Genomic DNA, 12,377 nt, shown 5'->3' on the forward strand with positions numbered 1-12,377 from the left:
TCTAAGGATTTAGTTTACTTGAGTTTATATTACAATCTATGTGTTCATGTAAGTGGCACTGCACATATCACTGTTCTGAGTTAAAAAGTAAAACAGGAGGAAGAAGGTTTGATTATTACATGGGCAAAGTTTATTGACCAGTTACAACCCAAAAAAAAAATCCCAAATCTTTCGGTACGTGTACATAGTCATGACCAGACTATGCATGGATTGATCCCAGGATGTTACAGAGGAAATGGGGCGAGAGATGATTGAAAGTTACAGGAAGGGTTAACAGTTGTAAGAAAGGAAGGAAGGAGAGGAGAGAAAAGTCGTCTTGATGGATAGTCGGAAGCAGGAAGTAGCCAGTAAAATAACTTTACAACATGGCCACGTGTTCATTTTTTAAGAATATAAAAAAACAAACACAGACAGTCAATTCAGTCATTGGTTGTCTGTCCTATTTACTTCTGGGCGGGGATCATGCCATCGATGGACTCTCCCTTCTCCAGCTTCTTCTCCATCTCAACCATGAGCTTGACACCATCAACCACCATCTGGACCTGCTCCACCTCGGAGGAGCCCAGACGGTCAGCGTTGGAGATGTCGAACACGCCACCAACGGAGGCTGTGTCCACACCACCTGGAGGGAAGACAAGAAGGCCTCTGTTAAAAGCAGTAACCCCCATCTCCTGATATGTGTTCCACAGGGATAACTGAGCTACACTTCCACAAAAAATAATACATTTTAGGAAAATCCTAAATCTTGCAAATCCCCTGGACTTTGTGATTGGAATTTGTAAATTTGAATTATTATTAATTGTCAAAGTAAATTAATGTATATTTGTTACTGTTGTGTCCACAAACTACTTCATATTAAAGTTAACACAAGTCCCACTGAGAGCAAATCTAAACTATTTAATAAAACAACTCAAGTCATTTTCCTCCTCTGTTTTCGTACCTGCGCCGCGCTTCTGCAGACGCAGTCTGGTCAGGATCTCCTCGAACTTTGCGTGTGTGCTGAGCTTGGGGAGCTTGACGTGCACGCCACCGCGCAGACCGGTTCCCAGGTTGGAGGGGCAGGTCAGGATGTAACCCAGATGCTCGCTCCAGCTGAAGCCGTGGTTGTGCTTCTTGAAGATCTCCTCAATCTGATTAGCGAGGAGGAAATAAAAAATGCATGATGGTTAGAATATAACTAGATGGATATCAATAAATGCTAATTATAGCCTACCTATATAAGATCAAAAATCATGCAGGTTTAGAACGGAGGAAGTCGCTGTAGAAAGTTGCAACTACTTATGTGTCTTTATAACTGTGTGTTTATGTGATGCATGTTTTGTCTTTTACCTTCTTCAGACCAACGCAGAAGCGTCTGAAGACCTCCTTCATGTTGCCTCCCTTCTCCATGGAGATGACACGCAGATGATCCTCCTCGTTCACCCAGACCAAGAAGCTCTTTTTGTCGTTGTGCCTGCAGGGTGAAAATCCAGCTCAGTTTCACTTGATTTACATAACTGACAAAATATGTACAAGCCAGTCATTTCATACCGCGATGTCCCATGAATGCAAACACAGTAAACCATGAATTATCTGAGCTGTACAGTGTTTGAGAGGTGGGGAATGCTGCAGCTGAACACACTGTGCATTGTGCATTGTTATTCATGACACACTTTAACAGATGTTTGAAAACAGGATTTGCATATTAGGGCAGCGGGAGAAAGGGACAGATGGTGGATTTTTAAAAGTTGGCTTTAGCGAGGTCACAATGAAGGGTTTAGCTCAGAGTGTGTAATTTTCTGTTGACACTGGCACACAGTATCTGCATCACCAGTTGATTTAAAGCTACAGTGTGTAATAGCTGAGTATTTACCATTATCTTGTGGTGAGATTCTAAATTGCGATGTCATGACTCATGTTACAAAGCTAGTTTTCTTTCACTGTCAAGAAGCCAGTTAATAAAGATGGCATCATCCACCACGGCTTGTATCCACAATATCAAGTGATGAAGTGAATATGTAAATGGTTATTTATTCTATAATACTTATTCTTCGTATTGAAACAGGTGGATTTCCTGCGGACATCCACTATATATAAAAACTAGGGCTGTCAAATTAACGCGTTAATTTCGATTGATTAATCACTGAAAAATTAACGCGATTAAAAAAATTAACGCAGATTAATCGCACTTCTATAATGCCCTTTGACCCGGTGCAAAAGTGGTGCGCAGCTGCACCCTGTAGCTTGCTAACACGGCCCGCACGGGTAAAAGGGAGAAAAGTAAAGAGAGAAGGGGCCGAGGGCTCTATGGACGGTTTATGGGATGCTTCGGGCAAATAAGCATGAAGTAGGTAGGAAAACATCTTACTTTATTCTCCGCAGTGTCTGTGCATTACTGATTTAGTGGGTGCAACAATAGGTTCAAAACAGTATCTCTCAATCTTCCTCCGTGTGTCTCAATTTTGTTTGCTAGCTGTCTCGCCTCCGCATAAACGGACACCCGCCCCGTGTGTGTGTGTCAATATTTTTGCCTATGAGTACGACGATGGTGAATGAATCGAGTTACGAGAGATGGAGAGCGAGAGCGACAGCGACAGCGAGAGAGAGAGAAACTGTAGTAGGCTATACAGCTGTTTATAAACAGGCATAAAAGTGTCATAAAAGTATGCGATTAATTTAGATTAATTAATCACAGAGCCTGTAATTAATTAGATTAATTTTTTTAATGGCTTGACAGCCCTAATAAAAACATCTAATTCTAAGGTTATTTATTTATTTTTATTTATTTTTTAATGATCATACATACACTAATTAAAACATAAATTAATATTATAATCAATTTCTACCAAGTCTGTTCTAGGTCTGCCAATACATTCGACACACTGTACCTTTAAAGCACATATCTGATTTTTTGCTTTATAAACTTAAGTCATTGTCATTGTGTCTGTGTGGTTCTCACCAGATGCCTCTGCCGTCGGGCCAGTCACGGGCCATTCCGGCGCAGGTCAGCAGGGGAGAGACGGGCTTGTCGAAGAGGAAGTGATCGTTGATCAGCTGCTCCTGCTCGGCGTCGGTCATGCCTCCCAGGGGGTAGTACTTACCCTTGAACTCACCCTCAAGACTGGCGAGAGCTGAGAGCAAAGAACCAAGGAAAGGAGTCAGTCTCACAATTATACCCTCAACCCTGCATTGTACAAACCAGACTGACAGATTGGCATTATTATTGTCTGTAAGTTTGACATTCACCCTCGATGGAGAGCTTCTCGATGCCTCTGCGCTCGCCACGGCTGGTGTGGGGGGGCAGTGTGAATCCCTTGATGCTGCGGCCGGTACGGACACGGCTGGACAGAACGTAGTTGGGGTCCATGTCATCACCTCCCTGAAGACAAGAAAATAGGACAGAAAAACAAATTCATATTTTGATGTTTGTTCATCTCTCTAATGTTTGCTTGACCCACTCTGGATTGGACCAAATTTTTTTTTTTAAAGTTTAAAAGTGGATAGATGGTGTAGTGATGGCTTCAACGTTTAGGTGCTAGACCTTCATCAGGCCATAAACTATTTTCTATTACTGTCTATATTTGTCTACATTGTTTCTTTACCTTCAGGTTCTCGAAGTTCAGGTCAGTCTTGTGCTTGTCGGTGGGTTTGTATCCACTATGACGGTCGGAGATGATTGGGTCCAGCAGATCCTTGAACATCTCGTAGCACTCCTCATCACCAGCAACACAACCAACGGTCATGATGAAGGGGTGACCTATGGGACAAGAGGGAGGGAGGATAAGGAAGTGGTCGACATCACTAACTTAACTTTCGTGGGGTACTGAGAGTGTTTTCCCGTTGTGCATATTCCTGATGTAGTGAAAATAAGGTTGTCTTTTTTCTGTCACACTGTGCAGAACTGGACATGGCTATTAACTGGTTAGAAAAAGTAAACGCGTGCCAGACCTTTAGGCCTGATCCTGACAATCCTGTGTTACCTTAAGGGTACTGTTGCAATCCATTGCAATCCATAATCATAAAAAAATTGACTTATATTCAGCTATATATAGTTTTTTCATCCGTTAATGAATGTCTCTGCTGGTGTGTCTCTGCTTAATCTCTATGCAGACGACTTGCTCATTCTTACCTGGGTTGTCAACACCGGTCTGGATGACATCATCCACGGTGAAGCCGCTGGGGGTGGACTTTCCCCTCAGCTTGCCATAGATCTCCTTGGTCAGCACCTACAGCAAATGAATGACACACAGTGAAGGTCAGTGAGGATTCAGTCACACAATTTTTGTCAGTCATTTAAATTTAAAGTATCTTGGCATTTTTCAGTGTCATGCTAAATATTATTGGTGTCTGTGCAGGATGTGTGTTTTGGGGGGTGGAATATGTTGCAGAAGGGTTTGTACCTTGGACATGTGGTTGTTGTGCAGGGAGAGATCGGGGAACTCCTCATCTGTGGAGTACTTCATCTTCCAGTCATTGTGGCAGTTCTTTGCCATGGCTGCGATTGGTACTTCTTCTGAAAGGAAACAAAAAAAGAGGAGAGATTATTTTTCAGTATTTTCATTTGGTGCGACTGCAGTATATAAAGAGAGCATCATTTGGAGTAATTTCAATATCAGAATCAGCTTCATTGGCCAAGACTGCTCTCAGTGTAGTTACACAATAATGAACATAAACGTCTGAGCAAATAAGGATAAAGCTACAGGATGTGTTTGTCAAATGTAATTGAATGTGTATTTTTGCAGTGATGAAACCACGCAACCTGAAACACAGTGTTCAGATCTTTTCTGATAGATACCATTTTTCTTTTCTGGAATTTCTCCAAGTTTTTCAAGTGTCCTGTCTATGAGTCTTCTGGTGAAGAGGAGAGATCTTCTAATCATGTCCTTTTCTTTTAATTCTTTCTTGCTTTTGTCTTTATCTTTACTTTAAGTGTCTCTCTCTCTCTCTCTCTCTCTCTCTCTCTCTCTCTCTCTCTGCCAGCTGTCTGCATGCTTTCCTCCCCGCCACCATGCCCCTCTACTGTCTCACCACCTGTCTCTTCCTCACAGCACAGGTTATAAATAGATCAGCTGTGTCCCCCTCTCGTTTTGCGACCCCTCCCATCTCCGCGGAGGGCAACAGTCACCAGCACATTCAGTTGACTGATTCTCTCATCTGCTTCTCTCCATTCTGCCTCAGACTAATGCAAAATAAACGGCCCGGGTCATGTTAAGCAGAAAAGGTACTTTTGGTACCAGAAGCAAAAAACTTAACTTTAACATTTTCGAGAGTGAAAACAGCTCAAATGCTAATGTGTAAAACTACAAGTGATTAATCTGTGGCCTCTTTATCTTTAGTCATTGTTTGGTCTTAAGTATTTTGCACTATGCCTTTTTGCCCTGTAAATTCTTATAAAGGTGAATAAGAAATATATTTTTATGTGTACATTTCCTCCCTAAAGCTGACACTTACTAATGAACTAGTGTATAAACACAAATTACATTCAAAAAATAGATCAACATTCAGAACTCGACTTTGCATAGCTGCAGCTGCAGAATACGTCAGGACGGACGTGTAGTGTCAGGAAAAGATTATCAACTGCTCAACATGATCCGTATCTATTTACAAGCCATTCCTTGTCTCCACCAAACACAAGCCAGGACTGTGTTAGTCACTTGAGGTGTAATTGATTCACGACACCTGGTACACTTAAAGGTCAAAGCCTTGCATGCCTTTGAGATGGCTTCACAAGTTCCCTGACTAAATCAAGCGCTCCTAAACTATTCAAAGACACGCAGCGTCAGCAGCAGCCGATAGAGGGTCACAACTGTTCCAGTGAAACATACTCAACTATCCTTATATCTGCAGACTACTGCTACCAATATCCAAGAAATCTCTACAGTGTGCAATGATTGAAGAATGATCAGAGTAGATTTTAGTAGTTTCCATATCAGAAAATCCATGACAAAAATGCGAGAAGAGAAAAAGTTTTCATGGCTCCAGAGTTCACCAATGTCTGACAGATATTTGGTCAAAATGTTTCCCTCTCCTAGAGTGAGTTTGGTCATACTTATATGGAAAAGGCATCACACTATTTCCCATGATTTTGTCAAAAAAAGGCTGTTTAAAGCATCGTTCTGCTTTTTTACCTGCTTAGGAGAAAAGAAAGAGGTAACAGTTCCTGGGATCGATCCTGTTGACCAAATGTTAGGGTTGCCCAACTCTGCCAGGTGATGAACCTTAGCATTTATACCCAGACCTCCGCCCCTATTGGCTGACTAGACTCAGGGTTCCCGCTTTTGATTGGTCACAAGGGGGTCTTCTGTGCCCGGTTGAGTTTCTAAAAGGCAAGAACGAGCGAACGCCACACAACACTCGAGCAGAGAGACATGCTAACAGCTGCAGCCATTTGGTCCAACCTTTCACCCTCTGCCTGCTCACAGCTACATGATCCAACAGTGGTGAACAGAAGTGCACAAAAGCACATAGATTCTCATGCATTTAAAAATATAATCAATATAGATATATAGCTATATTAAATTTTGTCAAACATCTGTCCTGTAGTTTGAATATGATATCTTAAGTGACAGTGTGCAGCTTTATGTTGAATGGTTATAAGGTTTTTAACCCAGTTTCACACGTTTGGTTTGAGAAGAGCAGGTGGCCCTGATGGTATGGCATGTAATAGCAGACATGCATGTAGGCCTACATGTACTGTACTGAATCTGTTCTCCATGTTCGAAGAGTGTCCCCAGTGACTCACTGAAGCAGAGTAACTACAGGTCTGTCTGTCAACATACTAAGGTGTTAAAATAACCTCTTATTAGTTACCGTAATAATTAAGATTACAGATTTGAATTAATTGAGCTGTGTCCCTCTCACCTTGTTAAGTGGAGGTGTCTGCATGTGTTGCTGCCTACTGTGTGCTATGTCATTTATAGATGCAAAGTGACAGGCTGTCCCAACTTCAGATACTTGGGAAGTCAGGGGAAGGAAAACGTGAATTCCAGCACCTTTTTTTATCCGTGTCAAAATTATTTGGAATTTTCTCAGTATGTCTTGAATGTGTGCATATTGTGCTTTTCTCAGAGGCTTTATGTTCAAATATCATATTCAACATTCTGCCTGACGTAATGTCTTAAATGCAAAAGCATTAATCAATTAGAGAAATCTCTGCACACAGAAGGCCAGACTCAGAGTGAGATCTGGCAGTAATTGTGAAACCTTCAGTCCAGCTCTGTACTGTACGAGTGCCAGCGTCAATACCCCCCAACGGTAATGTGATAGACCTGAGAAATCCACCCACAGACAGATAATAACTCACACTCACTTCATTGGACTAAGTAGAAGTTGCTGGGTGGAGCAGAGAAACATGGTGACGCAAACAATACGCTCACATTACACTGGTGGTAGGATGGCCTAGAGAAAAAGTTGGCCAACCAGTAACCATGAGGTTGCTGGTTTGATCCCCGGGACCGGACAGGAGGGTGTTAGTTGTAAAACTAGTAGTGACTGGTATTACATCTATGGTGCCCACCATCTCTACCATTATGTCCTTGAGCAAGGCACTCAGCCCTCAAACTGCTTCAGGGGTGCTGTACTACGGCTGACCCTGCACTCTGACCACCTCCGAAGTGTGGTAACTTGACAGGGGATATGAGGAAAGACACATTTCAATCTAACCATTGACTAATAAAGTAATTTTTTATACATTCAGGTTTCCCCAAAACAAAACAATATGGTCAGATTTGTGTATAAAAGGTGCTGTAAGCGTAATGGTTCTTTTAGCTAACTTCCTGTCAGTTGCTGCAGTTACCAGGTCCCCTCGCTCGTCCCTACGTCACCACATTAATGCACTGAGGTCTTCAAGCAGCGACTTATCTAACATCATCTCAGATCCATAAGTGTGATAAAACATGATAAAAACCATCAAAACAGACATTGGGAAGGATTTTTACCTGCTCCGCCATTGTAGGCGCATAAACATTCACCAATCTGTTGCTCTAGCGTGCACCGTCAGTGAGACCATGAGTGAGACGGGTGTCGGTTTGTAGCGTTCTCTGTTGTGATTGGATAAAAATTTCAGGATCCTCCAATAAGTTTATTTGCCGATTACATACAGAGCAGCTGACTGAGAGATCGGCTTTATGAAACGCGCACATTATGTAAGTGATCACTGTATGAATAAAGAGCGATTTAATACTTATATTAACATAAATAAACTGCTTACTTCACCTTTAAAGGAATTTCTTGATAGCTTTTCATAACAACTAATGCTGTTATATATGAAATTAATATATAATTCTCTTCTCTTATTTCTGTTACTGTTGTTCAAAGTTATGTCAAGTGTTGTTAAAATGCTTTAGATATCTTCAGCAGTCAACAATTCTGGAGAAGGCTTGTTGTCACTATCAGTGAATATCTCCTACTATCTGCTACCTGTATATGTACTGGGTGAGTGCTGAAAAAAAATCCTGTATAAATACACATCCTAGTCTCTGTATATGGGATTATTGCTAGCACGGGTGGGCCACTTTTGTTTGCATAACCTTTGTCTACATACCGGTTTTCAGAGCCAAAACTGTCTATCAACACCAGATATTTTTTCAATTTACACACAGGGAGATATTCCCTGATTTTGACAGAAAGGGATTTTGACTACAAGCATTCTCAGGAATGGCTGAGTCCACCGTTAAACTGAAAGTGTGCACTCCCTACATTTACCAGATTTAAATGAGAGGACACATGCAGTTATCATATAACCACAGTATAGCACTGAACTGTTGTGCTGTGAATGTGGACTTCGGTCAAGTCAAGTAAAATCAGCCTGTCTTATAAAAGCCACCAATATTTTATAGATTCTTATCTAAAGGCAAAACTGACAGCAGGTCATCAATCGATGCCAGATCTTTAAAATGTATTTATCTGTATAATTGAGCATGCTGAAAAAAAGCTCAAGCCTTCTGGGAAATTTAGGAAAGCAAATAAAAGAAAGAACTTGTATTTCTAGTTGTGTGCAATTTAAGGGGACACTAGCTTATGACTTGAAAACAGGAGAGCCAGAACACAAACCCCTTTCCCAAAACATAACATTATCTTTCATCTGGAAATTCTGGATTTTCATACTATGCTGGTGATAAACACCTCTATATACCAAATCATATATATAATACAATGTATGCACTGCAGTACATACTTTGTATGCAGTAAATAAATATTAGCTGTGTGACAGTAAATTTGTGGTTGTATCTATCCCTTCAGCTCATTCTTATTGCAGATTTGCATACAACTGTTGTCTACGTGACTGCAAGGATTAAGAGAGTCACTCGGAGTCTCCGTTACTTTACTCTTGATCAACACTCAGGCTCCAGTTTCACCGCTGTGGCCCGACCATCCACAGTCTTGACTTTTCAATCCAGTCTTTCTCCATGTTGCTCACCTGCTGTGCACACAATCACATATACATGAAGACACAAACACCCACACCTGCTCATTACTTTAACAATCACAGTGTCATTTCAGTGCACAACATGATATATGCAACCACATTCACATTGGCTGTGAAATACATTTAAGGACTCGTAGCAACCTAAAAGAGGGTGGAAACTCTATTTTACATATACAATTACCTTTCAACCCTCCAATGCATCAATTACCATCAACCATTAAACCCAAAGGTCATGGTGACTGACGTGTGATATGTGCTGTGTGTGTGTCTTCTGTCCATTCAGACCAGTTAGATCTGATGTTCTTATGCCACAGTGGCTCAGATCCAGTATCCCAGTTTAGATTGTCATACTATCCCCAAGCCGTCCTCACACACACACATCCCCCCATCCCACCCTACAGCCCCAGGACCCTGCAGCTGCCCTGTGGAAACAGGCACCAAGGACAGTTATGTAACCTGGAACACTATGGATCATGTACAATGATTTTATCTGAAACAAATGAGTAGAGTGTGCAAAAGAATCAGACGGTTGACACCGTTTTTGGCCCTAGTGCATACTATAGAACGTGACATTGAATGGAATAGATTTTTACTGTGTGTGTGTCTGATGTGTGTTTGTATGTGTAAGAATATGTTGTTGTTAGAGAGGTTCTCATGTTATTCTGATCCATATGAGGCGCCAGGATGAGGGAGGAATTGGTTTTACATGACCCAATATGTGTTGTGGGTGTGGTCTGATATGGTAAAGTTTGGGCAGTTGTGTGTGTGGTCATTTGCAAATGTATGCGTATGTATTGATGCATAACAGAGAATGGAATTATTTTGTTGCAATCCATTGTTTCAGCCGTGCATTATTAAATACAACCTCTGTGAAGGATAGATTTTTATTATAAGGAGTGGATTTAACTTTTTTTTTAAATACTATCTTTTTTGCATGTAAAAGTAAATTTTCTTGCTGTCAACTTAATCGATTGTTGTGCCAAAGCAAATTGATTCAGGTAGAAAAACTTCTGTCATACATGTTGATGAACTACCAACATATGAAACCATGTGATGATGATAACTCAAGATTAGCCTGAATTGCTGAGAGAGGTAGTTTTTTCTCAAATTGTGGCAGTGGGGTAAAGTGAGACAAATGCTGTGGGGTAAAGTGAGACAGTGTCTATGCCCTCTTTTAATGAATCCATTATATTTGAGGTAGCAAGGAGACTAGTTTGAATAAGACAAAAGACAATGTGGGCTGGAGGTGGGGGTTGATGGTTGAAAGGGTGTCAGCAAGGGCATGGTTTGGCACGTACGGATGTGGAGGACAGAAGACTGGCCTGTAACATCAATAGACTCTAAGTAATATGTCTTTATTCAATGAATGATCCCAATAAAACAAATAAAAAAATTAGTAATCAAAGACTGAAAAGATGGAAAAAGACAGCTGGGTCTAGTCCTGTTTTCTGTGTCCCAGGCTGTTCTAGCTGGTTCTGATTGTTCTTTGCTCTGACCCCCAAACACTAGCTGGCTCTAAGGGTCTGACCCTCAGAATGTGTTTTAATCTTACTGGTTCTATCTGTCATTTGAATGTTAATGATTGAATATGAATTATATGTTGTATTTGATCAAACTTACTTTCAAGTGTTTAGAAAAATGTTTTGCTTAATTGACCAAACCCCTAGTTTTGGAATATTTGGTTTTCAAGCTAGCTGTCAGGATTCAACATGTTACAACATGTGTTGTTATGGTAGTTTCAGAGTGGAAAAAGTAAGTGGATCAGTTTACCCCCTTGATTTCTCTGGTCTGTCTCAGTTTACCCCACAGCTGGGGTAAAGTGAGACAAAAGACAACTTTTTTTAAACACTCATATTTTCACTGCCCTTTGTCTTGAATAAATTCTGCTAATGCCCATTTCTAGGAAACATCCTGAATTAATGGGAAACGTGTAAATTTGACTGATAAATAATTTTAGCTCGCTTGGAGGGGAACACATGTAAAAAGTGTCTCACATTACCCCGTTCTCCCCTATGTATTTTGTTGATTTGTGTTCGTCCACATATTTGCAAGATCCTATGATATTCAAGAGGTTTATTTCAATAATAAAAGTAAAAAAGAAGATAGAGAAATAATGTGCAGCAATCACATTCAACGAGGCTAAGTTAAAGATGTTATACAACCTGATTCCAACCGATGCAGGAATCACTGGGACATAAGTACGTATAAACCTTGACTGAGCTGGCTTGCATTCTTATTCCCAACGAAAGCCTTAGGGTGCCATGAGGGGCTACAAAAGACAACTTTTTTTAAACACTCATATTTTCACTGCCCTTTGTCTTGAATAAATTCTGCTAATGCCCATTTCTAGGAAACATCCTGAATTAATGGGAAACGTGTAAATTTGACTGATAAATAATTTTAGCTCGCTTAGAGGGGAACACATGTAAAAAGTGTCTCACATTACCCCGTTCTCCCCTATGTATTTTGTTGATTTGTGTTCGTCCACATATTTGCAAGATCCTATGATATTCAAGAGGTTTATTTCAATAATAAAAGTAAAAAAGAAGATAGAGAAATAATGTGCAGCAATCACATTCAACGAGGCTAAGTTAAAGATGTTATACAACCTGATTCCAACCGATGCAGGAATCACTGGGACATAAGTACGTATAAACCTTGACTGAGCTGGCTTGCATTCTTATTCCCAACGAAAGCCTTAGGGTGCCATGAGGGGCTACATGCATTCACACATTCACACATGGGTGTTGCCACCAGCAACTGGCAGGCTTGGTCCCCGACAGCCTCCACAGAGGCAAATGTTTCTACATTATAGGGATCCTATGGCTCTGTCATTTCTCTTTGGGTTCCCTGTACTCAGAGGGAAGACAGACAGTGAAAGAAAACAAAAAGCTGGTCTGATGTTTAACAAGAGATTGACCTCTTTGAGTTGTGGTCTTTTCCATAATGTTTTGCTATTGTATTATACATT

At 40.8% G+C, this 12,377-nt stretch overlaps 1 protein-coding gene across 1 annotated transcript; it reads right to left on the reverse strand.

Moving 5' to 3' along the window:
- Positions 1 to 107: 107 nt before the first annotated feature.
- On the reverse strand, positions 108 to 6,182 carry ckmb (creatine kinase, muscle b). The gene is made up of 9 exons (XM_080054078.1): positions 6,108 to 6,182; positions 4,380 to 4,492; positions 4,109 to 4,205; positions 3,582 to 3,736; positions 3,226 to 3,358; positions 2,939 to 3,110; positions 1,330 to 1,453; positions 941 to 1,130; positions 108 to 622 (listed from the first exon to the last, which is right to left on the reverse strand). Exons 2-9 carry the CDS (start codon positions 4,470 to 4,472, stop codon positions 444 to 446), a joined length of 1,143 nt encoding a protein of 380 aa, XP_079910204.1. The 5' UTR covers positions 4,473 to 4,492; positions 6,108 to 6,182; the 3' UTR covers positions 108 to 443.
- Between the last annotated feature and the right edge of the window lie 6,195 nt (positions 6,183 to 12,377).

This window comes from Ammodytes marinus, assembly GCF_949987685.1.
Source record: "Ammodytes marinus genome assembly, chromosome: 3".
Lineage (NCBI taxonomy): Eukaryota > Metazoa > Chordata > Actinopteri > Uranoscopiformes > Ammodytidae > Ammodytes > Ammodytes marinus.